The sequence below is a fragment of the Acinonyx jubatus genome, chromosome A2 (genome assembly GCF_027475565.1).
Source record: "Acinonyx jubatus isolate Ajub_Pintada_27869175 chromosome A2, VMU_Ajub_asm_v1.0, whole genome shotgun sequence".
NCBI lineage: Eukaryota > Metazoa > Chordata > Mammalia > Carnivora > Felidae > Acinonyx > Acinonyx jubatus.
Window position 1 is genome coordinate 162745254 of NC_069383.1, and position 27018 is coordinate 162772271.

Here is a 27018-nt window from a genome sequence, read left to right on the forward strand (position 1 = left end):
ACGCGGGGGGGGGGGGGGAGGGGGGATCCCCGGGAGCTGGAGAGCGTGGGGACCCTTCCCCAGTCCGGTGTCGGGAACGGTGTGAGCGTAGGGAGGAAATAGTCTTCTGTTCCAGAAGTAGCAATAATGGTCTATATACACACAGTGATTAAACTATTACCATTGTCACCTGCTAACCCTGCTTGGTTCCAGAGCGGACTGGGGTCGGGAAGGGAACTTGAGTCACAGAGAGGCAGGTCCGGAAGGGGCCCTGGGGATGGCCCCGGGGGCCCCCCGGAAGCAAAAGCGGCAGGGCCACGGCTGCCCCAGGTCGGCCCTCTGCGCCCGGACCCAGGCCAGCGTCACACCTCGGGGAAGTGGACACCAGTGACCCCCGTCCCTTCTCAGCTGCTGCCTCTTTATTTCCACACAAATCCCCCAAAGCCCGTGGAAACCATGTCTGAACATCACGACGGGAGTCACGACGGCTTTGGGTGTAAAAACCACAACACTGGCCGTCCTTAGGATGAGCGTGTGAGCCACGACCGAGGACACGACCCACGTGTCACAGGAGGGAAACCCGGCGTCCCTTCGCGACGGGGGCTCGCGGTCCACTGCATCTTGGCCGGAACTGCCCCCGAGACGCATCTTTCGTGAAGCCGCTGGGAGCTGCGGGCGGCCGCCCGCGTGGACACGTGTGGAGGGAGCCCTGCCGTGGGGCTTCTCCCGCCTGGGGACGGCCTCCCGGGGCCTCTCTCTACCCTGGAGGGGCCGCCATGGCGGCCGAGCTGGGGTCCCTCGCCCCGCTTGCCCGTTGTCCGTGGCTGCTGGTGGTCCGGAGGGGCGGCGGGCGGGCCGCGGGGAACCAGCTGGTCCCTGTTGGGGTTTCTTGCGTGGCTGCAGGCCCCGTCACAGTGGGCTGGGGCCCGCCTCGGTCCGTCCCTCTGTCGCCTCCGCAGGCATGCACTGTCGCACCGGGCGGACGGCCTCAGTTCCCAGTGCTCAGCATGCAGCCGGTTCCGGCCTCCTCCCCCGGTTACTGGTTACTGTGTTCGTGGAGGCCCCGCATGGACCCCGCAAACAGGGCCCGCCTCCCGGGCCTGGAGTTTGGGGCGGCCCCGGGGACGCCTGGGGCACCCTCCTAAAAGGAGGCGCTCCGGGCAGGGGCAGGCGACAGGCAGAACAGGGGGCTGTGGGGGTCTGTCGGGGGGCAGCTTGGAGAGGCCCACCCGCTGGCCTCGGCCGCCTCAGGCTCTGGGTGACACGCCTGGGCCCGGAACACGGTCCCGTCCTTTATTTGACATTTGGGAAACACAGCAGAAACACAAACGTAAGACCCCCCCCCCCCCCCCCCCCCCGCCCCGGCCCAGGCGTCCCAGCCTTCCTGGGGCAGAGCTGCGCCGACCCAGAAGATGCGGGGTCCAACTCGGCTCCCAGACTGCGCGTTTTTCGAGGCGGAGCCTCTGGCGTTGGACGCGGGATGGCTCCGTGACGTTCAGGACCTTCAGGAGCCTCCCCCACGGGGCAAAATGTCGGGTGTTCCCTTCCCTCAGCACCAAACACCACCAGCTCCCTCCCGGCATCAGGATAACCCAAAACACCTCGATGCGCCCAGGTCGAGAAGCCTCTGGCATCTCCCCTGAGGCCGAGAACCTCATACCCAGGGCACTTGAACTAGACCGTTAAGAAGCCAGCAACGGGGCCGGGAAGAGGAGCCTGGAGAAGGTACCCGCTCAACTTTTGCTCAGATTCATAGAAATAGAAACTCTGAGGATCGGAGGGGACCGCAGAGGACCACATTCTGTAAGCACTTTCCAGCCTTTTCTTAAATGCCTCCACGGACGGGGAACTCACTACCTCTAAAGGCCACCCTGACGGGCGTGCGGACCACGTTAGAAAAGTCTGACTTCTGTCCAAGGCAAATTCACCTCCTTTGACCGCAGGTCTCTGTAGCATCCAGGCCACTGGGATTTATTTTCCCAAGTGAACTTCGAAACACTCAAAACCTGCAATAAACCTGTATCTTCCTGTATCGCGGTTCAGAGCCGGTTTCCCATGGCGGGAACCTGAGGGGCTCATCCCAACCCTGTGTTGGGGGGGGGGGGTCAGGTAAGCAGGGACACTTCATTCCCTCAGCAGGAGGTATTGATCAGGATTGCCCTGTGGTGTGGCGTCCGTTAAAGGGGCTTGAGAATGTTCTAGAAGGGGGGGCGGGTTTGCAACTGCGGGGCGGGGGTGATTCTCAGCAGCTCGCGTGTGCCATCGTGGACTCCATTAATCCCAAAGAAGATTGGGAGATGAAGGCGAGGGGAGCTGGTCAAATGTAAAGCCATGAGGTGCCGGGACGGGAGGTCCCCGGGGCACAGCGCTGCTGGGGGGGCTGAGCTTCCGGGCCACGTGCCCAGGGCCGCAGGGGGTGTTCTCGGAGAAAAGGCACAAGAACGAGTCCAGATCTGGCCAAGGAGCTGGCGGGCATCCGTGGCTCCGGGGTGGGCCAGGTGACAAACCAGAGAAGGGTCTTGAGCCAAGACTTTGTGCAGTGATGGTGGTGGTGAGGGCGACGGGGGGGGGGGGGGGGGGGGGGGGTCTCTGAAGCCGTCGAGGGCACACGGTCCACGCCCTGGGCCGTCTTCCTCTTCTCGGCCGCGAGCTCGTGAGTGTGGAGGGCTGAGAACCAGGTCCTTTTCTGGAACGCACGGATACCGCGTTGTTTGAAAACAAAATGAAACAAAAACGTTTTCAAGCAGCTCAAAAGGATGCTGGGTTTCAGAGATGGATGGCGGGGACTGGCCCCCTCCAAAGACAGGGGCGTCAGGACGAGGCGGGGAGGAGGTCCAGGACCAGAGGGCGTCTGACAGAGGTTTCTTGCCATCTGGAATCTTCTGTCTTGTCCTTCTCTGTAGTCTTGTCACCTCAGGACATGCTGGACAGGGATAAACACAGGCCAGGCTGTTGTTACTGTTTTTAAAGAACTCGGGCAGCAGTGGGGGCGTGGGGGGCGGCGCCTGGGTGGCTCAGTCGGTTAAGCAACCGACTCCGGCTCAGGTCACGATCTCGCGGTCCGTGGGTTCGAGCCCCGCGTCAGGCTCTGTGCTGACGGCTCGGAGCCTGGAGCCTGCTTCTGATTCTGTGTCTCCCTCTCTCTCTCTCTCTCTCTCCCTGCCCTTCCCTCACTTGTGCTCTGTCTCTCAAAAACAAATAAGCGTTAAAACAAATACATGAATAAAAATAAAATACGCGATTATCCTTAAAAAATACAGAAAGAATGTGGGGAATGCGTGCATGTGTGGACGGCACGATCCGAATCGGCTTTGGGGGGCCCTCGGCAGCAAGAGCGGGACCAGCCCATCAAGGTCTGCCGCCTGCCACCCACCTTCCAGGTGTGCTTCCAACGGGGACCCCTCAATCGGTGCCTCAGGAGAATGGGCCCCGGGCCGACGTCACCGGTCGGACCAGAGGGAAGCTTCAACCCAGCCACCCATCCTTCTGTGCCTCCCTCCGCCCACCTATTCACCCACCTATCTGTCTGCGCGTCCACCTGGTAGCTTCCTACAATTTCTTCTTTGGGGTCTTTAATAATTTTAAACATTTCTAATTCATCACCCCTACCTGAGGATTCAGGGGAGGGTCTAACTCTGCTTTTTCTCGAATCTGCTGGCTTTCGCTCGTGGTGCGGGACTTCCTTGTGCGTTCTGTGTCTGTGGGTGAAACTCACCCCCAGAAGACACGGATTGAGACGATCTTGTCAGAAAGGCACCGAGAACTTGCCTCCACTCGGTGTGCCCGGGGCAGTACTGGTCTAAGACCGTTTAGACTAAGAATTTTTTTTTAATGTTTATTTATTTTGGAGAGAGGGAGAGAGAGAGAGAGAGAGAGAGAGAGATACAGCGTGAGCCGGGGAGGGGCAGGGAGAGAGAGGGAGACACAGAATGTGAAGCAGGCTCCAGGCTCCGAGCCGTCAGCACAGAGCCGGGTGCGGGGCTCGAACTCACAGACCTCGAGATCATGACCTGAGTCGAAGTCGGGTGCTTACCGGAGCCCCAGTGCTCGGAGTGCCCCGTCTGGTAAGAGTGTCTTTGTTTCCCTGGGGACCGTGGGTCGTGTGCTAACAGCGGGATGTAGGGTGGGGGTATCGGCGGGACCTCGGGACGGCGGAGACCGAGCTCAGCCACGGGAGTGGTTAGCCAAGAGTAAGGGACCGCCCCCGGGAAATACCCTGGACGTGGGCGTAGCGTCCCTGGTTGGGGACACTGCCGGGCGAGCTAAGGGCTGCCTGGATAAAGCCCCCGGGAGACCACACCGGGAGGCTCACCTCCGGCCTCTCCGGGCCCGGGCATCACATTCCTTATGCCCGTTCTCACCCGTACTCATCCCTCCACCTTATTAAACCATAACTGTAAGCGAGACAGCTTTGCTGAATTCTGTGGGCACTTCTAGCAAACCCCTGAACCTGAGGGTGGTCTCCATGACCCCCAGCACACAGAGCGGCATCTGGAGCAGGCGGGGACCCTGAGACAGGCCGCGGGCAAACGCCGCGCCCGTGGCTGCGTTACAAAGCCCGGGCTTTGGGGGCCTGGCTCCGGTCAAGCCTGCCGCGTGGCTTAGCTCTGGGGCATCACGCCGGTGGCACCCCCGGAGTTGCGCAGGGACGGGCAAGCCAAGCCTCTCTGACTCCCCAGGACGGTAGCCCTCGACCCCCAAACAGTAAATCGTGGGGCAAACGGTTCCCACGCGGCTGGGCTCCGCTCGGGACACTGAGGCACAGGCACCGGGATGGCCCTGCTCCCCACCTACCTCGTTTCCTGATCTGTGGCTGGAGCAGGCCTGTGAAGAGAGAGGCCTTCGCGTTATTTGCCTATTTGGGGGGAGCGAGCCCCGTGCGGCCGGCTCGGCCTCGCCTTGAGCTGGTACCAAGCGAGTGGGGGCCACCCACGGGGACGTGCAGAAAGGTCACCAGCCAGAACCTCCACCGGAGAGCAGAACCCCTCTCGCGGCCGCATCAGCTACCCGCGGTCCCTGAGTCCTGGACGCTGGGGGCGGGGGGATGGCCCCAGACGCAGCCGCTGCCCCCACGTGGCACAAGGGCAGGAGACAGAGGCTACGCGAGGGTCAAATGCAGGAGGCAGGCTGGCTGGGCACAGGGGAGGGGGGCAGGGGAGGGGGCAGAGCCCGCTGCGTTTTCTACCCATCGGGGGCAAGGCGCCACGGGGCTTGGGGCCGTATCTGCTGGGCGTCAGAAAAGTAAAGCGGGGGGCGTGACGGGAGGAACTGCTTATCGGGTGGGGGGTCCGTTCGGGGTGATGGAACGTTCCGGAACTAGAGAGTTCTGGAACTAGAGAGGGGTGCTGCACGGACAGCTCTGCCAGGGTCCGAAAGGCCACTGGAACGTGCACTTTAAAACTGTCCGTCGCGGGGGGCGCCCGGGGGGCTCAGGCGGTTAAGTGTCTGACGTTTGATCTCGGCTCAGGGTCATGATCTCACGGCTGGTAGGATCGAGCCCCACGTCAGGCTCTGCGCTGACAGCACGGAGCCGGCTTGGGAGTCTCTCTCTGCCCCTCCCCCCCACCAGATAAATAAATGACCTTAAAAAAAAAGAGGGTGAAGAAGCTTGCCCGGCGGTGGGCGGGCATGTGCTGAGCCCCCAAGGCCGGGCACGGGCAGCCCAGCCCCAGAGAGGAGCGGACTTTCACATTTTATGGACAGTTGGTTAATTTGTTTATTTCTCTGTAAAGCTTTTATTTTTTTTAAGTAATCTTCGCTCCCGCGGTGGGGCTCGAACTCACACCCCTGAGATCAAGGGTTCCACACTCAACCGACCGCCAGGCGCCTGACTGTTGGTTTAAATATAATTCCGGCCTCTGCAGGTGTCCCGTGGGGACGGCCCGGGGTGGAGGGAAGAGGGACCCCGGGACTGAGCATTCAGGATGGGGCCGGCGTCGTGCTGGCCATCCACACCCGCTCTCTGCTGTCCTCGTCACGAGCGCGTTGCGGTCACTCTTACCGGACGTGCGGGCTCGGCCGCCCTCGCCGTGGCCACCTGCACCGTTACCTGTCCTCCGCCAGCACCGCCTCCGGCTTGTCCTCAGACCTGGGCAGGACGAACTCGGGCTGCAGCCTGGCGCTGGGGACGGAGAGAGAGGACGTGGGTGACGAACCTGCCCGCTGTGGCCTCGGAGGGTGGCGTGGGGGAGTCTCGCTGCCCCAGGATGGGCCCCGAGGGCACAGAGATCAACCCAGGGGTTAGTGACAGCGGAGACAACCATGGGGAAGGGGGCACGAGCGGGGACAGGACGGGGAGGAGGAAAGACCCCGAACGTTCCTCTCAGCTGTCAGCCCGGAGGCACCGGTCCTCGCCCCTTGGACACGGTCCCCTGTGCCCTGATTCCGGCTTGCGGTGCTGGTCTCCGTGCCTCCCCAGCTAAGACTGGGAGGCCAAAGAGAGGCCGAGGCAGAGAGAGAGAAAGACAGGGAGAGACAGAGAGAGAGCGAGAGATGGAGAAGGGCAGGGGAAGAAAGGAAGGCGCAAAAGTGCAGACAGACAGACAGACATCTCTACTTCCCACCCAGCAGCGGCTACTGTCTCGAAAACAAAACTACGAGTCGGGGCGCCCGGGCGGCTCGGTCAACTGTCGGACTTGGGCTCCGGTCATGATCTCACGGTTCATGAGTGTGAGCCCCGCGTCGGCCTCTCTGCCGTCAGTCTGTGGGCACAGAGCCCGCTTCGGATCCTCTGCCCCCTCTCTCTGCCCCTCCCCCACTCCCGAGCACACACGCCCGCAGGAGCGCTCCCTCCCACTCTCTCCCTCCCCCCTCTCTCCCCCCTCCCTCCCTCTCAAAAATAAACATTAAACAAAACCAGAACTACAAGTGATGAGGACATGGGAGGGGGAGGGGGAGCCCTTGTCCTGCGGGGGGGGGGGGGGGGCGGCCCACGTGCCCCGGGGACAGCGTGGCGGTTCTGCAAAACGTTCAAGGCAGCATCGCCACGTGCTCCCGGAACCCCACTTCGGGAACGCGGGGACTCAGCTGGGTGTTCGCGGCCCGTGTCCGCAGCGGCATGACTCCCAGCAGCCTCAGCAAACCCACGTCCCTCCGTGGATGAGGGACAAACACAACGTGGTCCGTCCACGCGTGGGAATATTACTCGGCCTCGGGAAGGAAGGACCCCTGCCACCTGCCACCACGCGGGTGGACGCGGGGGCCACGCACGGGACGGGGCGTCCTGCCTGCCTTCGGCCTCCCTCCCTGGCGCCCGCGGCCCACCATCACTACGTGACGCCATGTGGAGCCTCCACGGCGCTGCTCACTATGTGGCTCATCTGCCCACATCACCCACCCTGCCCGGGACCCGTTTTCCTCACTCGGTGACGTGCCCCTCTCCTCTGCCATTTGGAGCCCCCCGGACCAGGACTCTTTTTCACCTGTCTCCCCGGAGGCTGGCACGGGGCCTGGCAGTGATAGACGCTCTCGACCCCCCGAAGCCCCAACCCTCCCCCAGGCTTGCTGTGTGGCCTGGGGCAGGTGCCCGTGCCTCTCTGAGCCTCGGATTCCTGGGCTGCAACATGCTGTCGGGAATCCTGGCCCTGCCCAGCTCCGGGGGGTGGGGGCGGAATATGAACGTATCCGGGGGATGGCATGAGGGCCTCCTAACTGGGTGGGGCCGCGATCGCCCTGAGGTCCCGTGACCGCCACCCCTGGTGACGCGACCAACGAAAACCGAACCAGTAGGTTATTGAAGGGGCATTTCTGGGGCTGTCGGGGCCGAGAACGGAACCTGTGCCCCCTCTGTCAGCGGATGACTTGATTTTACCGCGATTACTATGAGCCACTTTTCGCCCGGGGGGGTCCCCTTGTCCTCATTCCTCAGAGTAACCCCCACGGTGGCTGTGAACTCTTTGCTTGCCTACCGTCCCTCCGTGACGGAGCAGATTCGAACCGCGGTCTGACTCAAAGCCCTCAACAAACGCGAAGGCGTCATCGGCCCCTGCTGGGCCAAAGCCACCTGTTACCCACCCCCCCCCCCAAGGTAGGCCCGGCCCAGCCCCCCCCCGAGGCACTCTGTACACACCTCTCTCTCCTGGCCTTGAGCCTTTCCTCTTCGTACCTGGAAGACAGAAAGTACAACTCCTCAGACGCCCGCCTCCCCCACAGGTGCGCTGCCTGGGGACCCCTTCCCTTCTGGGAACGGAGACACAATCTCCTTGTCATGTCCGAGTTCGCGCCAGCCTTGGGCGCAGAAAGGCAGCCGGGACTGACGGGCCGACGGTCTTTTTCACGTTTCTGGCAGTGACTCCGCTGGCCTCGTCCAGCATCTGGTATAGACACGGCTCAGCCGATTATTTTCTGTGCCTGATCTGGCACCAGCAATTGAACGGGGTCATTGTAAAGCAACCCCTCGCGGACGTGGGTCGGTCTACACGCCCCCCCCCCCCCCCCGGGCGTAAATATTTTCGACTTCATAGGCTGGTTTCCGCCACAGCTGCTCAATTCCGATGCGGCTCGAAGGCAGCCATGGATGGGCGGGGCCGTGTGCCAATAAAACTTTATTTATACAACAAGCTGTGGGCCACGGCTGGCCGGCCCCGCCCTGCGCGGAGATGCCCGGGGGGCCCACGTGTTCTCCGATCTCACGTGGGCTTGTTTCACCGTGTCTCCCCGGGTCTGCTGCTCCCACTCACGTCCGGCGTCCGGTTCTCGGGCCCCCGAGAGGGGAGGCGCGGAGCCTGGGCGCGCTGGGGCCAGGGGAGGGGGCGCCCCCACGGCACGGGGACACTCACTGTAGCACGCACTCGGGGATCTGCACGTGTTCCATGGGGATGAGCTGTTCCAGATCTTCCAAGCTGTGCACGTACTGGATCTTGTTGATGAATTTGACGCTGGTGGGACAAGGAGGGACATGCGTGAAGTCCAGGCCCAGGGCGCGCGAGGGCACAGAGACTCACAGCCCGTCCTTTCAGAAAGAGCAGCCTCTCTCGGTCCGCACCCGGAGCCAGGATGTCTGCTGCCACGCAGGGCTCTGTCACCAGCGTGTGGCTTTGAACTCGCGGTTACTGTTATTTTTAAAAATCTAACTTAAACCTAATTTTGCTGAAGTATAAAATAAGTTTTTTTCGAGGGCCCCCCTGGCGGGCAGCTCGGTCGGTTGAGCGGACGACTTCGGCTCAGGTCGCGATCCCACAGTCGGGGAGACCGGGCCCCGCGTCGGGCTCTGCGCCCACAGCCCGGAGCCTGCTTCCGAGGCCCTGGCTCCCTCTCTCTCTGCCCCTCCCCCGCTCGCACTCTGTCTCTTCAAAAATAAAGCAGCATCGGAACAAGTTTTTAAAAGCTTTTTTGAAAGTCGAGTCATTTTTCTAAATGACAAACAGAAAGCCGACAGGATACGTACGGCACGACAGCAAACGATAAAATAATCGAGTTAATGGTAAAAAAAAAAAAAAAGGAAAAGGTAAGACGGAGTCAGGGGTCTACAAAAGCATGTTGAGACGTTTCGTATCTACGTCGAGAGGTCAGATTAAAACTCGGCTCATGGGGCGCCTGGGTGGCTCCGTCGGGTGAGCGTCCGACTTCGGCTCAGGTCACGATCTCGCGGTCCGTGAGTTCGAGCCCCGCGTCAGGCTCTGGGCTGATGGCTCAGAGCCTGGAGCCTGCTTCCCATTCTGTGTCTCCCCCTCTCTCTGACCCTCCCCGTTCATGCTCTGTCTCTTTCTGTCTCAAAAATAAATAAACGTTAAAAAAAAATTTTTTTTAATAAAAAAAAAAAAACAAAACTCGGCTCAGGCTTTCCGGCGTCCGATGCAAAGGGAGACACATGAGGAATGAATGACACACAGCGTCCCTAATGGGAAAAATAAAGCAGCTGCTTGGCAGAAAGGCCGACGGTAAGTGATTAGGCATGACAGACGCTCCCCACGGGGCGTCACAAAGCGGCCATGTGTGCTGTTATGAGCAAATCCGACTGCTTTCATGCAGGGCAAGTCACATTTTGTAAAATATTTTTTATACATTTATTTTTGAGAAACAGTGAGACAAAGCGTGAGCTTCCTTCCTTCCTTCCCTCCTTCCTTCTTTCCTTCCTTCCCCTCCCTCCCTCCTTCCTTCCTTTCCTCCCCTCCTTCCCTCCCTCCTTCCTTCTTTCCTTCCTTCCTTTCTTTTTTTAAGTATATGTATTTAAGCAATCTGTACTGCCAACCTGGGGCTCGAACTCAAGGACCCTGAGATCAAGGGCTGTGTGTTCTCCCGAATGAGCCCACCAGGCTCCCCCGAAGGACCTGGATTCGATTCAATGCTCTGAGTCATGTCAAATTAAATATACATTCAGGGGGCGCCTGGGTGGCTCAGTCCCTTAAGCGTCTGACTCCTGATTTTGGCTCAGGTGGCGATCTCACCGTTACGAGACCGAGCCCCGAGTCAGGCTGGGCACAGAGACTGCTTAGGATTTTCTTTCTCTCTTTCTCTCTCTCGGGGCGCCTGGGTGGCTCAGTCCATTAAGTGTCCGACTCTTGGTTTCCGCTCAGGTCATGATCTCACAGTACGTGGGTTCGAGCCCCACATCCGGCTCTGTGCTGACAGCATGGAGCCTGCTTGGGATCCTTTCTCTCCTCTCTCTCTGCCCTTCCCCCACTCATGCTACCTCTCTCTCTCTCAAAACAAACATTGAAAAAAATATATATATATACTTAAAAAGATGTGGTTTATGGTGCAGATCTTGGGCACGTCACATTGGCGTGACGTCTGGGGCGGCTCAAGTCGGAGACTAAGGTCAGCCCCCTGGCTACTTGGTCGCCATGTGGCCAAACCACAGTGAAACCCTAGACAGCAAGGTGAGCTTCCCGGTTGGTTGGACCTTCCTGTATGCTGTCACACATCTTCGCAGGGACAATTAAGGGCTTTTGTTACCACCCCCGGGGAGGGGACAACCACCCGCCTGGGACCTCCATATGCACCTTCGGGCTTCGCCAACTTTAACCCGCGTCCTTCCTCTGTAGGAAACCGCGACAGCTTTTCTGAGCTCTGGGAGTCCTTCCAGGGACTCGTCAAACCTGAGGGTGGTCTCGAGGACCCCCCAAGGCACACGTGGCTCGTGACATTATTGCCGGGAGCGGGTCAGACCCTCCTCGCGTCCTAATGGTCCCCCCACAGGTTCTGGAGTGGACAGGGTGGGGGGAGTGTGGCGGGCGAGCACCTGGCTGTGTGACCCTGGCTGCGTGCCTTGACCCTTCTGAGCCCCAGATCCCTCATCCACGCGACGGGCGTGACAGCGTCAGCTTCTCCGGTGGTGGATGTCACGTTACGAGGTATCTGGCATTTAGGATGGGACAGCTGCTTTGCTAATATTTTTCCTGTGTTCGTCCCTTACTACTAACAACGCACGTGATTTAAACAGCTTGAGGCCAAGGTCCGCATCCGACGCAGAGAAGCTGGAAGATTCGGATTCCCAACAAAGGCGCGCGAGCCCGCCCCGGCCGTGGCCTCACCTGATGAAAGGCCGGGACACCGCCAGCACCGTGCGGATGAACCAGGACGGGTGCACAATGATCAGCGACTTCAGGTTCTTCCGCAATCTGCGTGGGGAAGCAGAGCAAGCGGGCCCTGGGGAGGGAGGGGCTCCCGGCGGGCAGATCCAGGCTGGGGGGGGGGGGGGGGTCCGGAAGACCGAGCCCCCTTTGCGGGGTTTGTGGGGGCCACGCTGACCTCTAGCCCCAGGTGTCACTTCATTCAGGGCCTGAGCTCTTGACTGCGTGGCCGCGCGGCCCATCCCCGAAAGATGTCCTGGGGCACCCTGGTTCTGACCCCCTGTTGTGGTCACGTTGAACTGCGTCCCTCCCCCCAGATTTGTATGTTGTAGTCCTAACCTCTTGGACCTCAGAACGGGGACATCGTTTAGAAAATAAGGTCATGGCCGACATAATTCTCTAAAAGTCACACCAGGGCAGGATGGGACGTAATCCAATCACTGGTGTCCTTATAAAGAGGGGACGTTTGGACGCAGACACACGGGGAAAGGCCGCGTGACCACGACGGGGGCGGCGCGCCTCCAAGCTGGGGGGGGGGGGTGCCAAGGACGGCCGGTGCCCCCCCCCAGGAGCCAGGAGACGCACGGAACAGACTCAGGAGCCGATCAAGTCCGTTCAAAAGTCCGGTCTGAGGTCGTTTGTCCGACGGCCATGCCGCCTTCGGGGGGGGGCGGGGCTCCGGGGTCCCCTGCTCCGCGGGGCTGAAAACCCCTCCCTCCCGGGCCCTTCCGCCCACGCACGCACCTCCTGTCGATCATCTGATAACACTTCTTCAGCCAGCCGATGCCAGGCATCCTCCGCCGGGGGGTGGCGCCGTTCAGGTAGACGATCATGTAGTCCTCGGCCACCAGCAGCTCCAGACTGCTGATGACGTACCTGGTCACGTGTGCGGAAGATGGGGGGCCCGGCGGGGGGGGGGGGGGCCAGAGTTAGGAAGCCCCGCCCCCCGTCCGCGGGACGGAGCGCCCCGTGGGCGCCTGCGCTCTTTGCTGCCGCCTGCCGTGCTGGGCCAGCCCCGCCTGCTCGGGGTGGCGTGGCTGCAGACCCCGGCCCACCCCAAGTTAGTGTCCGTGGGCCTAGGGATAGCAGGGGTCACCATTTCACTAAGCACTTATTAGGCACCAAGGGTTTTTACGCGCACGACAGCACCTAGCGTCTCCGTTAATCCGGAGAGGGGGTCCCAACGGCCCCGGGGACGGCCGGGGAACGGGCACCCACAGTGGACGGCCCACCGCACCAGACGTCACGGGTCCGGGGTCCCGTCCCGGCCCCGTCTCTCCCTGAGCGACTTTAGAAACTCTTTTCTTTTTGTTTACTGTTACTATTATTTTTTTAAATGTCTGTTTATTTTGACAGAGAGGGAGCGAGCAGGGGAGGGGCAGAGAGGGAGGTGGACAGAGGGTCCAAAGTGGGCTCCACGCTGTGAGCGCGGAGCCCGACGTGGGGCTTGAACTCGCCAGCGGCGAGATCATGACCTGAGCCACCCTGGCGCCCCAGAAAACCTTTTCCTCTTGTCTCAGCCTCTACTTCCCCACCTGAAGGTGGGGGGTGGGGGGAGGCTGGGCTCCCTGGATTCTGGGGCCCCTTCCTGCCCTGACCTCCCCCAGGTGCCTCCTCGTCCTCTGAACCACCGGGCACCGGAGCCCCACCGAGTCAGAAGGAAACGTCCATAATCACTAGAACAGAAGTAGATCACGTTTACTGAGCTCTTTCTGTCACCTGCCAGGTGCATTACGCCATCGTTATGAAGCTGCACCCCTGTGTCCTTGGGTGAGTGACTGAACCTGTCTGCGTGTTGGGGGCTGCACCTGTAGGAGGAGGTGTCCGCCCCACAGGGTTGCCCGGAGCGTACACTGCATTTCCACACGTGAAGCGCGTGGCGTCGCGGGCCGCCAAAGAGTAAACGCTCAGTAAGTGGGAGTGACGAGGGGGGGTCCCGGGAGGCTGGTCCAGCCCACGGGCTGGGGCTCTTGGAGCCATGGGCACGGGGCGCAGCGGGCGGGCGGGCCACTTACAGGAAGAGGTTCTCCATGATGTAGTGGTAGTCGGGGGAGCTGCTGTCCGGGAGGAAGCAGGCAGCAAATACAATGATGGCATTGAGACCCTCGCCATAGTACCCTGGGGAGAGGCGGCCGGTGAGTGGCTCGCGTTCCGAGCTGCCCCGGGCTCCCCCCCGGGCTCCCACCCCCTCGCCAGCCAGCCCCTTCCTTCCCGGAGGGCACGGCTCTGAGTCATGGGAGCTCTTGGGGAGCCGGCAGACCCCTGATGGGCCTGCCTTTGATGGGGACACCGGGCTTAACGCCCCTGTGTCTCGGATGAAGAGACCGAGCTTCAGAGGGAGCCTCTGATGACCCCCGGTCAGCCCGGCTGGAGCCAGGGGGAGCTCGCGGGGTGTGGTCTCACCTCCGTGGGTCACTACCCTCATGTAGGGTCGGATCATGTGCAGGTCAATCCGGTGTTCTTGTTCTCCGATGATCACCGTCCGCCAGAGGCGCCCGTTGGTGGCACCGCCGTCCTCCACTGCGCCGTCCCCGAACAGATCTGCACTGTCACCGGGCATGTTCTTCGCGGCGGCCACCGGGGTGTCATCTGGAAGCCAGCCGGGGGGGGGGGGGGAGGGAGCAGAAGGGACGTCTCAGTCCAGACGTTGGGTCCCAGCCTCCCGCCCCGGCCCCCTCTGCCTCTGCTGCCTGTGGACGCGTGACCCTCCTGCTTCCCCCGTGACCTTGCCCACGTGCTTCTCCCCGCCCAGAGGCCCTGCTTGTCCACTTCCCCCCCTCCCCCCGCTCTCCCTTCACGGCCCGGCTCAAATGCCACCTTCTCCAGAAAGCCTGGCTTCCTAGAGCACTCTGTGGGCCTGGGGCTCGGGGCCTGTGAACGTGTCTGTCTGCTTCATCAAACCGCGAGGGCGCTCAAGGGCACGGGCGCTCTCATTCTGTGCCCTCCTTGGAGCCCGGCACACGGAGAGACGATGCGGCCTGGCACCAGGACCCCCTGCACGCTTGCCCGGCCGCTAGCGACGCACAAGGCTCTCCACGGCCTGGTCCTCCTCCGCCTCCCGTGTTTCATCCAGCCCTGATCCCTCCTTCCGGCGCGTCCCCTACCTCAGCCGCCAGAGGCCCATCTAAAACCCCTCTGGGGCGACAGGAATAAACACAATGACAAGAGAATCCCACAAATCACCGCACATGTGTCGGGTGGCCTAGACGAAACGGCTAAATTCTAAGAAACGCGGGGCGCCTGGGTGGCTCAGTCGGTTAAGCGTCTGACTTCGGCTCAGGTCACGATCTCACGGTCTGTGAGTACGAGCCCCGCGTCGGGCTCTGTGCTGACAGCTCAGAGCCTGGAGCCTGTTTCAGATTCTGTGTCTCCCTCTCTCTGCCCCTCCCCTGTTCATGCTCTGCCTCTCTCTGTCTCAAAAATAAATAAATGTTAAAAAAAAAAATTAAATTCTAAGAAACGCACAAACCACCAGAACTGACTCAGGAAGAAATAGAAAAACGGGGTAGACCCGTGACGACAGGGAGATTGGATCAGGGGTGGAAACTCCCTCCCTCCTTCCCTCTCTCCAGCCCACCGAGGGCCGGGTGGCTTCGAGGCCGAGTTCCAGCAAACAGCTAAAGAGGTAACGCCGATCCTTCCCCGTCTCAGCACTGCACACGTTCGGGGCGTCCCAGGTGGGCATCCTGGCCGCCCCACTCAGTGCCAGGAGCAGCCCCAGTGCGACGGCCCCAGACGTCCCCAGACGCAGCTCTGTGTCCCCTGGGGCAGGACCACCCCTCGGGTGAGCCCCTCTGCCCCGTCCCAACATCTCACCTTGTTTCCCTCACAGCACTGAGCACCAGGGGTGATCAGCTTGTGCGTTTTGGCTTTGGTGCCTCGCGTCTGTCTTTCTGGCGACCGTGCTCGGGGCTGGGCACCCCCTCTTCCTGCCACATCCCCGCCACCCGCCCCGCACCCCAGTCAAGATCTGCTCCCGAATAAATGCTCCCCAGATGGCTGTGCAATGAGTTGGAGGCACTTCATTTCGGACGTGGTCACCTTTGAGAATCACGGGAGAGCCACGCCCCCTGGAAAAACCCTCAAGTCCTCAAGAAAAACGGGTGTGGGGTCGCAGCGGAGGAGGGACCCTCCCGGGGCTGTTCCGTGAGCCCTGGGTTGGAGCCCCTGTCCCAGCTGAGCCCGTGGGGAGCAGCCCTGGGCCTCACCTTCCCACTCCAGCTCATTGCCATTTCCCAGAAACTCCAGCGAGTCGGTCTCGTCCGGGGTCTCGATGTCGTCCACGTTGATATCGAGGTCATCAGGGGTGTCCAGGAAGTCGTCGGACAGCAGGGAGCCCTCGCTCTGATCCAGCGAAATGTTGATCTCGGGGGCGACCAGTGTCTTCCGCTTACGATGAGCTCCGTTGAAGTTCAATGTGTTGGGAGGGGCTGTTTGGAAAACGGGAGAACAAAACAACTGTGGCTTCTTCCTCCTTGCTCCCCCTGCCCGGTTCCTGACCCGGTGAGAGGTCTGCCCCACCATGTGGTTGCAAGTCAGGCGACATCCCTTCCGGACAGGTTCATGCCGTGCCCTTGCCGACTGGACGTCAAGGGCGGGCGCCTGGACCTCGCTGCTTCCCGGCTCTGTGACCCCGCAGACGGAGCCTGACTTAATTTTACCGGCCGCTAGGTGAGACTCGCAACGGTGAGTCAGGTCAGGGTCACACGGATGGCCTGCCCGGCTCTAGACGGTGGGCCTGCCGACACACCTGCGATCACTGTTGCCTTCCGGATGGGGCTGGCAGAGGACGCCCACGTTCTGCTTTTCAGCTCTCAGTGATGTTCAGCTCCGTAATCGCTGAAGTTTACCGATCACATCGCACGGGCCAGGCGCTCTTCGCAGCACCCCCCCCCCCCCCCCACCAAGCGCTTTCCTGTTTCGACTTTGCAATATCCGCACAAGGCGAGTTCTGTTATTGTCCCCTTTATCAGGTGAGCAAACTGAGGCACAGAGGGATCTCTCTGGAGCTGGTCAGAGTGGGTATGCCTCACGGTTTGAACTGCTTTTTCCTGAAGACTCTTAGCTGAAACTCTGGTTTCCTTGTATGAGGTGGTCTCCCCCCCCCCCCCCCCCCCCCGCCGGGCTGCCTCCAAGGGGTTAAAGCTGATCCGACAGCCAGCTGAGCAGGGCTAGCCCCTGACGGAGGTGGCCTTACGGGGGTAAGCCCCCAGATGCCCCCGAGCCAGCTCAAGGGAGACAGGTTGTTCTTCCAGAGACCTTGGGAACTCTCCCCCAGAATCGTCAGCGGACGGAATCATCGGTGGACAGTGAGGACAAAATAAATGAGCCAATAGGAGAGCCCTGCCCCTCTCTCGCCAGATGAAGACATTCATCCACACGTAATTCAACGGACAAGCTCCTTCCCCTTTTTGTCTTTGAATTTCTCCAGCCCTAAACCACGGGTCAGAGGTGACCGCCTCAGGACACACACTGGGATATAAATGTGTGCTTTTGCAGAAAACGGTAAAAACAAAATAGTCATGGGGCACCTGGCAGGGGCGGGGCTCAGTCGGCTAAGCGTCTGACCCTTGGTTCCGGCTCAGGTCATAATCTCACGGTTCGTGAGTTTGAGCCCCGTGTCGGGCTCCGTGCTGACAGCGTGGAGCCTGGGATTCTGTCTCTGTCTCTCTCTCTCTCTTTCTGCCCCTCCCCTACTTGCACTATCCCTCCCTCTCTCTCTCTCTCTCTCTCTCTCAAAAATAAATAAAGAAAGAAAATCGAATAGAATTTTCACTAAAAAAAAAAAATCTGATGGAATTTGTCCTGCCAAATTTCAGACTTGCTGGGACTGACGATCCCTTTCTTTCCTCCTGTTTCTGCTTTTCGGAATGAGGACATCTATCCCATGCCTGTCCCACCGTCATATTTTGGAAGCAAATAACCTGCCGGGGTTTCACGTGTTCACAGCTGAAGAGGAATTTTGCCCTGAGTCTTCTTCCTCTTATGGCCCTCAACTGATTAGATGAGACCCACCCCTATTAGGGAATGCAATCTACTCAGAGTCTAGTCATTTAAATGTAAATCTCATTGAAAGAGTGACTCTCAATGGAAACCTCTAGAATAATGCTTGACCACATCTCTGGGTACTGTGGCCCAGCCAAGTGGACACATAAAATTAACCACCAAGTCTCTCTATCTCCTTAACTAAATGTCATTTGCGAAGTCCCTTTTGCCATGTGAGGGGACATTCACAGATTCCAGGATTAGGATCTGGATATGCTTTGGGGGCTGTGATTCAACCAGTCACATCTAGGAAGAGGGGTATGGTTATCACACACCTCTCGTTTTGCAGAGGTAGGAAACAGAGCGCCAACACAGTCAGGGGACTCGCCCAAGATCACCCTCTGGGGTGACAACGACAGGCAGAGTCCATGTGCTCAGGTCAGAAGCAGGCCCAGTACTCTAGGGGGACCAGTCATCCAGAGTGGCCCCAGAAAGCTGGGACGAGCTGGTCTTAGCTCTTACTGCTGTGTGACATCAGGGGCATGGCTGTCCCTCTCTGGTCAGTCTTTCCTCCGAAAGGGTAGGATGAGCTGTGATGGGCTGCATGGGGGAGACGCAGGCAGAGTGGGGGCCCCTCCCCCCCAGCAAGACCACGTGAGGGGATGCCACTGAGGAGAACACATGTTTAGGACAGTTCCTCTGGCTGTCCTGGACCCCCTGTCCCCAAATTCTGGGGCTTTGGGTCCTCAGAGCCGTGAGCCTCCCTGAGCGCTTAGGACAGCAGAGCCCTCCAGGGCTGACTTCGCGCCTGGCGTCCCCTGGGCACTTAACACATGTCACCTCATTTAATCCTGGCAGTCCCCCTTCCGCGGGGAGCTCGCGACCTGCGTTTAATAATAAGGAGGCACAGAGAGGCCGGGCAACCAGCTGAAGGATACACAGCAACACCACATGACTCGGCCGCGCATCTCCCCCCCCCCCCCAACGGTCGCTTTCCCTGCAGGCCTCGCGCAGAAGGCCCCCCTTCCCTGACGGTCCGCCTCGGACATTTCAGCAGCTACGGCCTCAGGCAGAGCGGGACCTGGAAACAGCGTGCCCGTTTTTGCACCCGTGGAAACTTACAGGACGTGTCTTCCGTGGGGCTGCCAAGCGGGTCCATCCCTGTCTCTTCTGGGAGTGGCCTGCGGACCCAGCAGAGAGCAGGTATCAGTCACCAGAGCGCGGAGTGCAACAAACAGCATGGACAAGACTGGGGGGGGGGGGGTCTGGGGAGTCCCTGGGTGTCCTTTAAAGTAACGCCACCGACCATGCATTTGTGTCCCTTGATGCTTGGCCGGGCATGGATTTGCAAAACCAGGAACCAGGTCCTGGCAACGCCTGGACCGCTTTGGGGAGCTCAGCGCCGGTGCATTGGACCCAGGCGCCCCGGCTCCTTTGCTCCCGGCGAAATACTCCATCCTGGGAGGCAGAAGGTCTGCAGAGAGCCCGGGGCTGCCGCGGGGCGTGCTGGCTCAGGGAAGCCCTAATTCACCTCTGCAACTCAGCAGTGCAGGCTCAGCCCAACGGGGAGAGGAGGACGAGGACGTGGGGAGAGGAGGGCGATGGAATGCTTCCTCCTTTCCTTTTCAAAGCCCTTCACTCCCTCTGTCTGTTCCTCTTCCTTTCCGTCTTCCTTTCCTGCCCCCGCCCCCCCCCAGAACATCCAGGCACAGTGGCGGGTCTGGGAGGGGAAGGATGAACGGGAAGTTGCTTTGCGGTCATACAGGTCAAAGGTCAAACTGGAGCAGGCACAAAGGAAATGAACGCGTGCGTCCACACGAACACCCACGCTGCAGGGGCGCCTGGGGGGGGGGTTCAGTCAGTTAAGCATGACTCTTGACTTCAGCTCAGGTCAGGATCTCACAGTTCGTAGGTTCGAGCCCTGGTGTCGGGCTCTATGCTGACAGCATGGAGCCTGCTTAGGATTCCCTCTCTCTTTCTCTCTCTCTCTCTCTCTCTCTCTGTCCCTCCCTCCGCCAAAAAATAAATAAGCTTAAAAAAAAAACCTACACCCCAGTGTGATATGATTCACAGTAGCCACAAAGTGGAAACACGCCGTGTCTATGGATGGGTGAAGGGATATGTGTCCCTCACGCACTGGAAGGTCACCCGGCCGTGAGCAGGAGCGAGGCGCCCACACCTGCTGCGCCCCAGGAACGGACCCCGAACACACGACGCTCAGGGAGGGAACCAGACACGAGAGGCCACACAGGGTGTGAGTCCACGTGCGTGAAACGTCCAGAACAGGCCCGTCCACGGACGGGAAGGGGGCTCGTGGGGGCCGGGGGTTGGGGGGGCAGCTGATGAGGCCAGGGTTACTTTTTAGGGAGATGGAATGTTCTGGAACTTGATGAGGTGACGGTTGCACAGCATTGTGAATGTACCAGACGTCACTGAATCGTGCACTGAAAACCGTTGATCCTATGCTATGTGAATTTTCCCTCAAAAGAAAACCACGCCTTGAAGAAGGACAGAAAGGGCAGATGGGGGCTGAAGAGTCAAGTCACACGCCTGCTCTCTCGGTCTTGTCTGTAGCTGCCACCCTTGCTCCCAACACGGGTGACTCCTGAATGAGTCCAGGGCCCCAGAGCCCAGGAGAGACACCAGCCACCTGCCAGGTGACCCCCAACTGCAGACTGACGGCTGAGGCCCCACCTCTAGCCTTGTCCTGCCCACATAGCACTTAAAAGCATCTTAAATTTGCGGCCGAGTCAGAGACATGACACAAATATTTCGGGTTTCCATCTTTTCTTCAATTATGGACCTGCCCTCTGTGAGTGGTAACAACCCCCCAGGAGCTGAATGTGGGCCCCTCCCGCTCACCTGGGGGCCGGACTTTTGCTCTGGTTCCTTCTCTCACGTGCACCTGCCCGCCCAGTGCCCATCAACGTCTGAGGCGTCAAATCCTGGTCTAGACCGAGTCTGAACCCTCACTTACCCCATGGACAGGGCACTCGCTGTGTGCCGGGTTGGAATGTTCGCGGCACGATCTTATTTCCTCCCCACAGCAACCCTCGGAGGCAGGTAGGAGCCCATTGCACAGGGGAGGAAACTGAGGCTGGCCCCACAGGCTGGAGTCAGAGAAACTACCCGGTGGCCAAGCTGATTCCAGTCATTGCCCTCTACTGCCCCCTTGTGCCTGGTCCGCACATGTGCACCGACCCCAGCGGGGGTTTTTTGCAGTCCAGGATGTCCGGTTCTCATCAGGATGTGATTCAGCCACCCAACCCTGGGCGGGTCCACATAAAGCCTAACTGGGCCCCTAACCTAGCAGGATGTGGCCCAGCTGCAGCCGAAATGTCAGGGTGGGGAAAGCATCCAGCTCCTTGGTGCAGACTGGGAAACTGAGGACCCGAGGGAGACTTTTCCTTCAGTTCACAAACGTACGTTAGGTGTCTGGGCTCCGGGCTGCATACAGCAGGAGCCAGGACAGATACTCGGCCAGGCTGCAGCCACAGTCTCCATGCTGCCCTGAAGGTTTCTGGTAGACGTGTTCGCGTCCAGCAGGTGGCGACTTTAAGTATGAGGCCTCCCTCCACAATAGGGGTCTCACGCAAGGGAAAGGCATCGAGGTTTCCCCGGGGAAGAAACAACTCTGACTTGATTTCTGCTCAGGTCATGATCTCGCGGGTCGTGAGATCAAGCCCCGCATTGGGCTCTGTGCTGACGGTGGGGAGCCTGCTTGGGATTCTCTCTCTCTCCCTCGCTCTCTGCCCCTCCTCTGCTCATGCTCGGTCTCTCTCAAAATAGATAAATGAAGTTAAAAAATTTATTTTATTTTATTTTATTTTTAATGTTTATTTTTGAGGGAGAGAGATCTCAAGCGGGGGAGGGGCAGAGAGAGAAGGGGAGACAGATTCCAAATCATTCTCTGGGCTGAAAGCATGGAGCCCAATTAGGGGCTTGCACTCCCAAATCGTGAGATCATGACCTGAGCCGAAGTCAGATGCTCAACCGACTGAGTCACCCAGGCGCCCCCCTAAAACTTGTTCAAATAAAATACTTACGTACAAAATAAAATAGAAAACATACAATATGTTCTATACTTTATGTTACATGTAAAAACACACAATTATACATACGATTATATGTAATTGCACATAATTGCATATATAACACAAAACATACAATAGCATAATGTATTAATAAAGAATATGTAAATTAATGGGGCTCCTGGGTGGCTCAGTCGGTTACGCATCTGACTTTGGCTCAGGTCATGATCTCACGGTTTGTGGGTTCAGCCCCACGTCAGGCCCTGTGCTGACAGCTCAGAGCTTGGAGCCTGCTTCGGATTCTGTGTCTCCCTCTCCCTCTGTGCCTCCCCCACTCGCAGTCTGTCTGTCTGTCTCTCTCTCTCTAAAAATAAATAAATATTAAAAAATAAAAGAATATGTAAATTAATAAACATAGTAACACAAATATAACTTATATGTAAATGTACAATTCTATAATATGACATATTATATAATTGTCATAATATGATTTTAAATGTATAATATGATTAATAATACATATCATACATGTAGAGAATGGAAAACTATTGGTTCTGTTTCTCTGCAGAACCCTGACTGATACAAGAGAGGAGAGATGTAAACACTGAGTAAACAAACAGTTGGAGGAAGCAGAAGGTGATACCTGCAACAAAGAAAATAAGAAAGAAGAGGGAGGAGGTGAGGCACAGTAGTGGCAGTCAAGGAAGGCCTCTTTGAGGAGGTGACTTAAAAAAAATATTTTTAATGTTTATGTTTGAGAGAGACAGCATGAGCAGGGGAGGGGCAGAGAGAGAAGGGGGACAGAGGATCCAAAGAGGGCTCTGCACCGACAGCGGCGAGCCTGATGTGGGGCTCGAACTCACGAACTGTGAGAGCAGGACCTGAGCTGAAGTTAGACGCTCAACGGAGGGAGCCACCCAGGCGTCCCCAGGAGGGGACTTCTGTGTAGAGAGAAGACTGGGGGAAGGGCCTTCCATTTGGGCAGAGGCGCTGAGGCCGGAAGATGCTTGGTGAGTCCTAGGAACAGACCAGAAAGCAGAGAACTTCTCCTGAGTTGGAGAAGCCGACTGAGCAGGCCTCCAGGCTCCCCAGAGAAGAAGCCCGCTGTTTCCCAACAGGCCCCACCCCCGCCGGCCCACAGGGCTGCGGCTTTCAAGGCCAGGTGGAAGCTTGCTATTTCCTCAAGTCCCAGGAAGGGCTCATTTTGTGCAGAGCTGAAGCCTCTCGGGTAAACTCAGAGCGGACCCGGATGGCTCCCGGAAGCACAGCGCTTGCTTACCTACAGTGGGCAAGCCACCTGCAAAGTGGGCTTTCTTTAATATGCAAGGTGCACCGTATGACTTTCATCTTTCTGTGCTGGGTTGAATTCTGTTCCCCTCCCCCAAAAGATAACTCAAGTCCTATCTCCCAGCACTTGGAATGTGACCTATTGGCAACAGGGCCATCGCAGATGTAATTAAGTTAAGAAAAGGTCAATTTAAAAAATAATCTTAAAAAGGGGCGGAGGGGGGCGCCTGGGTGGGTCAGTTAAGTGTCTGACTTTGGCTCAGGTCACGATCTTGCGGTGCGTGGGTTCGAGCCCTGCTTTGGGCTCTGTGCTGACAGCTCGGAGCCTGGAGCCTGCTTCGGATTCTCACTCTCTCTCTCTCTCTCTGCCCCTCCCCTGCTCGAGGTCTGTCTCTCTCACTCTCAAAAATAAACATTAAAAAATTTTTTTAATAAAAAAAGAAGAGGCCATACTTGATTAAGGTGTCTGTCAGTCCAGTGAGTGTTGTGCTTATGGGAAAAGGGGAATTTGGACACAGACGCAGGACGTGTGAGGATGTGGCAGAGACGGGAGAGATGTGTCCATAAGCCAGGGATCACCCAGGGTTGCTGGCCACACCAGAAGCTGGGAGAGGTGGGAAGGAGTCTCCCCTTCAGGGGCAGCAGGGCTCTGCTGACACCTTGATTTTGGATTTCTGGACTCCAGAAGTGTGAAACCATACATCTCTATTGTCTGAGGCCACCCAACATGGCAACCCCAGGAAACTCATGTACCCCTGTGGTATGAAATCCAGATCTCTCACCTGGGCATCCCACCAGGATGTGGCGTCGGTGAATCCTCCAACCCCGTTCTCACGACCTAGCTGGGCTCTTGTGCTACATTCCCCATCATGCCAAGGCCTTCCTTGCCCCAGTGCCTTTGCACATCTCACTTACTCTGTCTAGAGTAAATTTGCTTAGCCTTTAAGGCTGGTTCAGTGTCCTCCAGGAGGTTCTGACTGAGTCTGGCCTCTACCCCACCCTACACTCTGCCCCAGAGCCCACCATGAGCACTCAGTCCGTGGTACGTGTGCTAATCGCTTGCTTCCTGGGCAGACTGTGAGCCGTTGAAGGGGAGGAAGCGTCTCTTCCTATCTTGCTTTGGTGAGTCACAGGCCAGCCCTCAAAGAAGTGGCTTGTGGAAGGACAGGGGGAAGGAAGGCACATCACATGAGTCGGAGAGGCACAACCCAGAAGGCCTGTCAACCTGATGCAGCTCTACCCTCAGATTCTAGCCTCAGGGTTGAGGTTTCTCATGATGTGAAACAAGAGAATTGGGAATAAACTTTGACCATGCCTCCTGCTCCCTCCTCCCCCGCGCCCCGCCCAACCTGTGCTCCAAGGGCATCAAGCTTGGGCACTGCTTGCCTCAGTCTCCCTTCAGGGAGTCTCTGTTCCCAGAGACTCCTTCCCAGTCTCTGTTTCTGCCTGACCAAGGCCACTTCTGGTGCGTGGCAACCACAGAATCTCTTTCTGGGTAGAGGCATGCTTTTCTGATAGCCATATGACACCCACAAAGCTCAGGCAAGGGAACCAGAGGGGATACTTCTGTGGGGCCTAAAAAATTATTTCTTGGCAACTCTGGTCGTTCTTAGATGCCCAGACAAATAAATGTACGCTTTTTCCTTCTCTGCAATTTCCAACACCTCTGTCCCTTCCTGTCACTCTTGTCTCCCCCAGCACCATTGTCTCCGGGAGGGTCAGAAGGCCTGGGGTGGTAAGCAGAACCATGGACAGCGGCACCACAGCCGCCCCCCCTCCCCCCCACCCCCGCCGCAGCCTGACTCCACCCCCAGCAGTGCCGACTCCACCCCCAGCAGCCTGACTCCAACCAAAGCAGCCTAGACTCCACCCCCAGCAGCCTGACTCCACCCAAAGCAGCCTAGACTCCACCCCCAGCCACCTGACTCCACCCAAAGCAGCCCTGACTCCACCCCCAGCAGTGCCGACTCCACCCCCAGCAGCCTGACTCCACCCAAAGCAGCCTAGACTCCACCCAAAGCAGCCTAAACTCCACCCCCAGAAGTGCCGACTCCACCCCCAGCAGCCTGACTCCACCCAAAGCAGCCTAGGCTCCACCTCCAGAAGTACCAACTCCACCCCCAGCAGCCTGACTCCACCCAAAGCAGTCTAGACTCCACCCCCAGCAGTCCAACTCCACCCTAGCAGCCCTGACTCCACTCCCCCAGTAGTCAGCTGTGTTTTTGCAGACTGAATTGTGTCTCCCCTGCCTCCCTCACCCCTGCCAATTCAAACATCTAAGGACCAACCGTCAATACGGCTGTTTTTGGAGATGGGGCGTTTAAGAAGCAATGAAGGTGAACTGAGGTCCTTCGGGGCCTTGATCCCATCCGGCGTGGCCGTATAAGAAGGGGGAGAGACAGGAGCAATCTCTCCACACGCATGCACAGAGGAAAGGCTACGTGAGGACACAAGAAGGTGGCTGTCTACAAGCCAGGGAGTGAGCCCTCACGGAACCCACGGATCTAACTTCCAGCCTCCAGGGAGGGGAGGAAGTGTCTGTGATATTCTGTCTGGCAGCCCAAGCCGACTGAGACAGAGGAGGAAACTAGAAGAGACGAGCCCAGCGTGGAGAAGGGCGGGGCTGAGGACGGCAGAAATGCTCCAGCCGGTCAGGGCCCACGACTCCTGCACACATCTTTTGGGACCTGCTGAGGTGTGTGCAACACAAAATTAGCTCTGTGCGTGTGCTGGGCTGAGGGAGAGAGGCAGAGAGAGACAGAGGAGGAAGGGAGAGACAGAGAGACACAGAGAGAGGGGAGAGACACAGGAGGGAAGGAGGGAGGTGGGAGGGAATGATAAAGCAAAAGGAATGAACTGTTAGTTGGCAAATCTGGGGAAAGGTTTACAGTTAGCACTTAGACCATCCTTGTAATCTTTCCTCAAAGTCTGAGACGACATCAGAATAAAAAGTTACAAAGCAACAGAACCCATAGCCACTTGCTTGTGGAGGGAAAGGCGGGCTGAGATGCCAGTCAGACACCTATCCCTGCACCTGCCTCTTCTGACCTGTGAGACTCTGGTCAAGATCCCCCTCAGCTTTTCTTCTGCCCCTCAACCTGCCTCCACTGGCCTCAGGGCCTTTGCACATACTGCTCTCGGAGCTTGGAATACTCAGGACCCACCCAGAGTCTCCTTCCCCTGTTCGTCCCTCTTCATCCTTCACAGCTCGGGGTCAGCACCCTCTCCAGCCTCCCCAATCTCTCCAACCTGGTCAGACTCCACCTGGGCACTCTCCAAGTACCATGAACCCAGCTGCAACTTTACGTTGGGTTGTGAAGTCTATGAGGGAATGGCCTGCCCCTGCCCCAGAGGAAAGGCCCCATGAGGGCATCTGTCTTGTTCTCTACGTGTCCCGAGTGTTTCGCCCAGGGCCTGGCATACAGCTGGTGCATATCATTACAGAGAATGAATGGAGAAGTAGGGCAGAGAGAGCTACATCATCTCTGGGCTGCCCTTTGGATCCTTAAGAACCTGCAGAAGGGCGGGAGACAAGGAAGATGCTACAAGGTCATGGCAGCGGGAGGGGCTGCGGGCACAGGGCAAGCACTCTGACACCCTGGGGAGGCTGGAAGACGCCCCCGGGAAGGGGACCACGGGGCTGGAAGGAACAGAACCATGGGTTGTCTGGCACCAGACAGAGGTGCTTATGTGGAGACGCGGCTGGGTGCCGAATGAAGGAGCTGCACGCACTCCTCCCATGGCGGGGAAGGCAGGAGCCTTGGCAAAGGGCTGGCTCGCGTCCCGGGGCGGCACAGCAGGGCCACTGTGCCGCAGACACTGGGCTACTGAAAAGGGGCAGCGACCCTCTGCAGCTGGGAGAAACTCACTTAAAAATCATAGTTGCAGCTGCCCCGTTTCGTCTCAACGAGGGGCTTGGGAGAGGGGGTGTCTTTTAAGAGATCAGGGCGGGGGGCGCGCGAGTGAGCGAGATATGGCGAAGAAGCGTCCGGGGTGGGGGGCAATGTGTTTGGGCAGCCCTCGTCATCTAGAGGGCCCATCCCGGCCGCCTTGCCCTGCGCGCCTCAGAGAATTCTTCCAGCAACTCTGTGAGCGAGGCATTACTGACCCGATTCACAGACAGGACAACTGAGGCACGAGGAAGCCCTCGGCACCCTCAGCGACGGGGATCCTCTTTTCTAGGGTGAGCACCCTCCCTCCTTCGTCTGTTCCTTTCCAGACAG

The 27018-nt window shown here is 58.7% G+C and overlaps 1 protein-coding gene and 1 long non-coding RNA gene across 3 annotated transcripts in view; one reads left to right on the plus strand and one right to left on the minus strand.

Annotated features, from left to right (window-relative positions):
- Positions 1-2715: 2715 nt before the first annotated feature.
- Positions 2716-27018, minus strand: part of ATCAY (ATCAY kinesin light chain interacting caytaxin) — a 28375-nt gene continuing 4072 nt past the window's right edge. Inside the window, exons 3-13 of one of the 2 annotated variants that reach the window (XM_027049153.2) lie at positions 18600-18658; positions 15701-15922; positions 13896-14081; positions 13508-13610; positions 12237-12368; positions 11454-11540; positions 8757-8855; positions 8048-8083; positions 6029-6100; positions 4774-4803; positions 2716-2902 (exon numbers count right to left, since the gene is read on the minus strand). In XM_027049153.2, coding sequence (XP_026904954.1) covers positions 2893-2902; positions 4774-4803; positions 6029-6100; positions 8048-8083; positions 8757-8855; positions 11454-11540; positions 12237-12368; positions 13508-13610; positions 13896-14081; positions 15701-15922; positions 18600-18658 — 1036 coding nt within the window. In that variant the 3' untranslated portion in view covers positions 2716-2892. The remainder of the gene's footprint in view (positions 2903-4773; positions 4804-6028; positions 6101-8047; positions 8084-8756; positions 8856-11453; positions 11541-12236; positions 12369-13507; positions 13611-13895; positions 14082-15700; positions 15923-18599; positions 18659-27018) is intronic. The other variant, XM_053220107.1, reaches the window with a different exon arrangement.
- On the plus strand, positions 12062-14863 carry LOC128314972 (uncharacterized). Its single transcript, XR_008297351.1, has 4 exons — positions 12062-12552; positions 13219-13402; positions 13532-13627; positions 13939-14863. It is a non-coding gene; the product is annotated as an uncharacterized LOC128314972 (long non-coding RNA).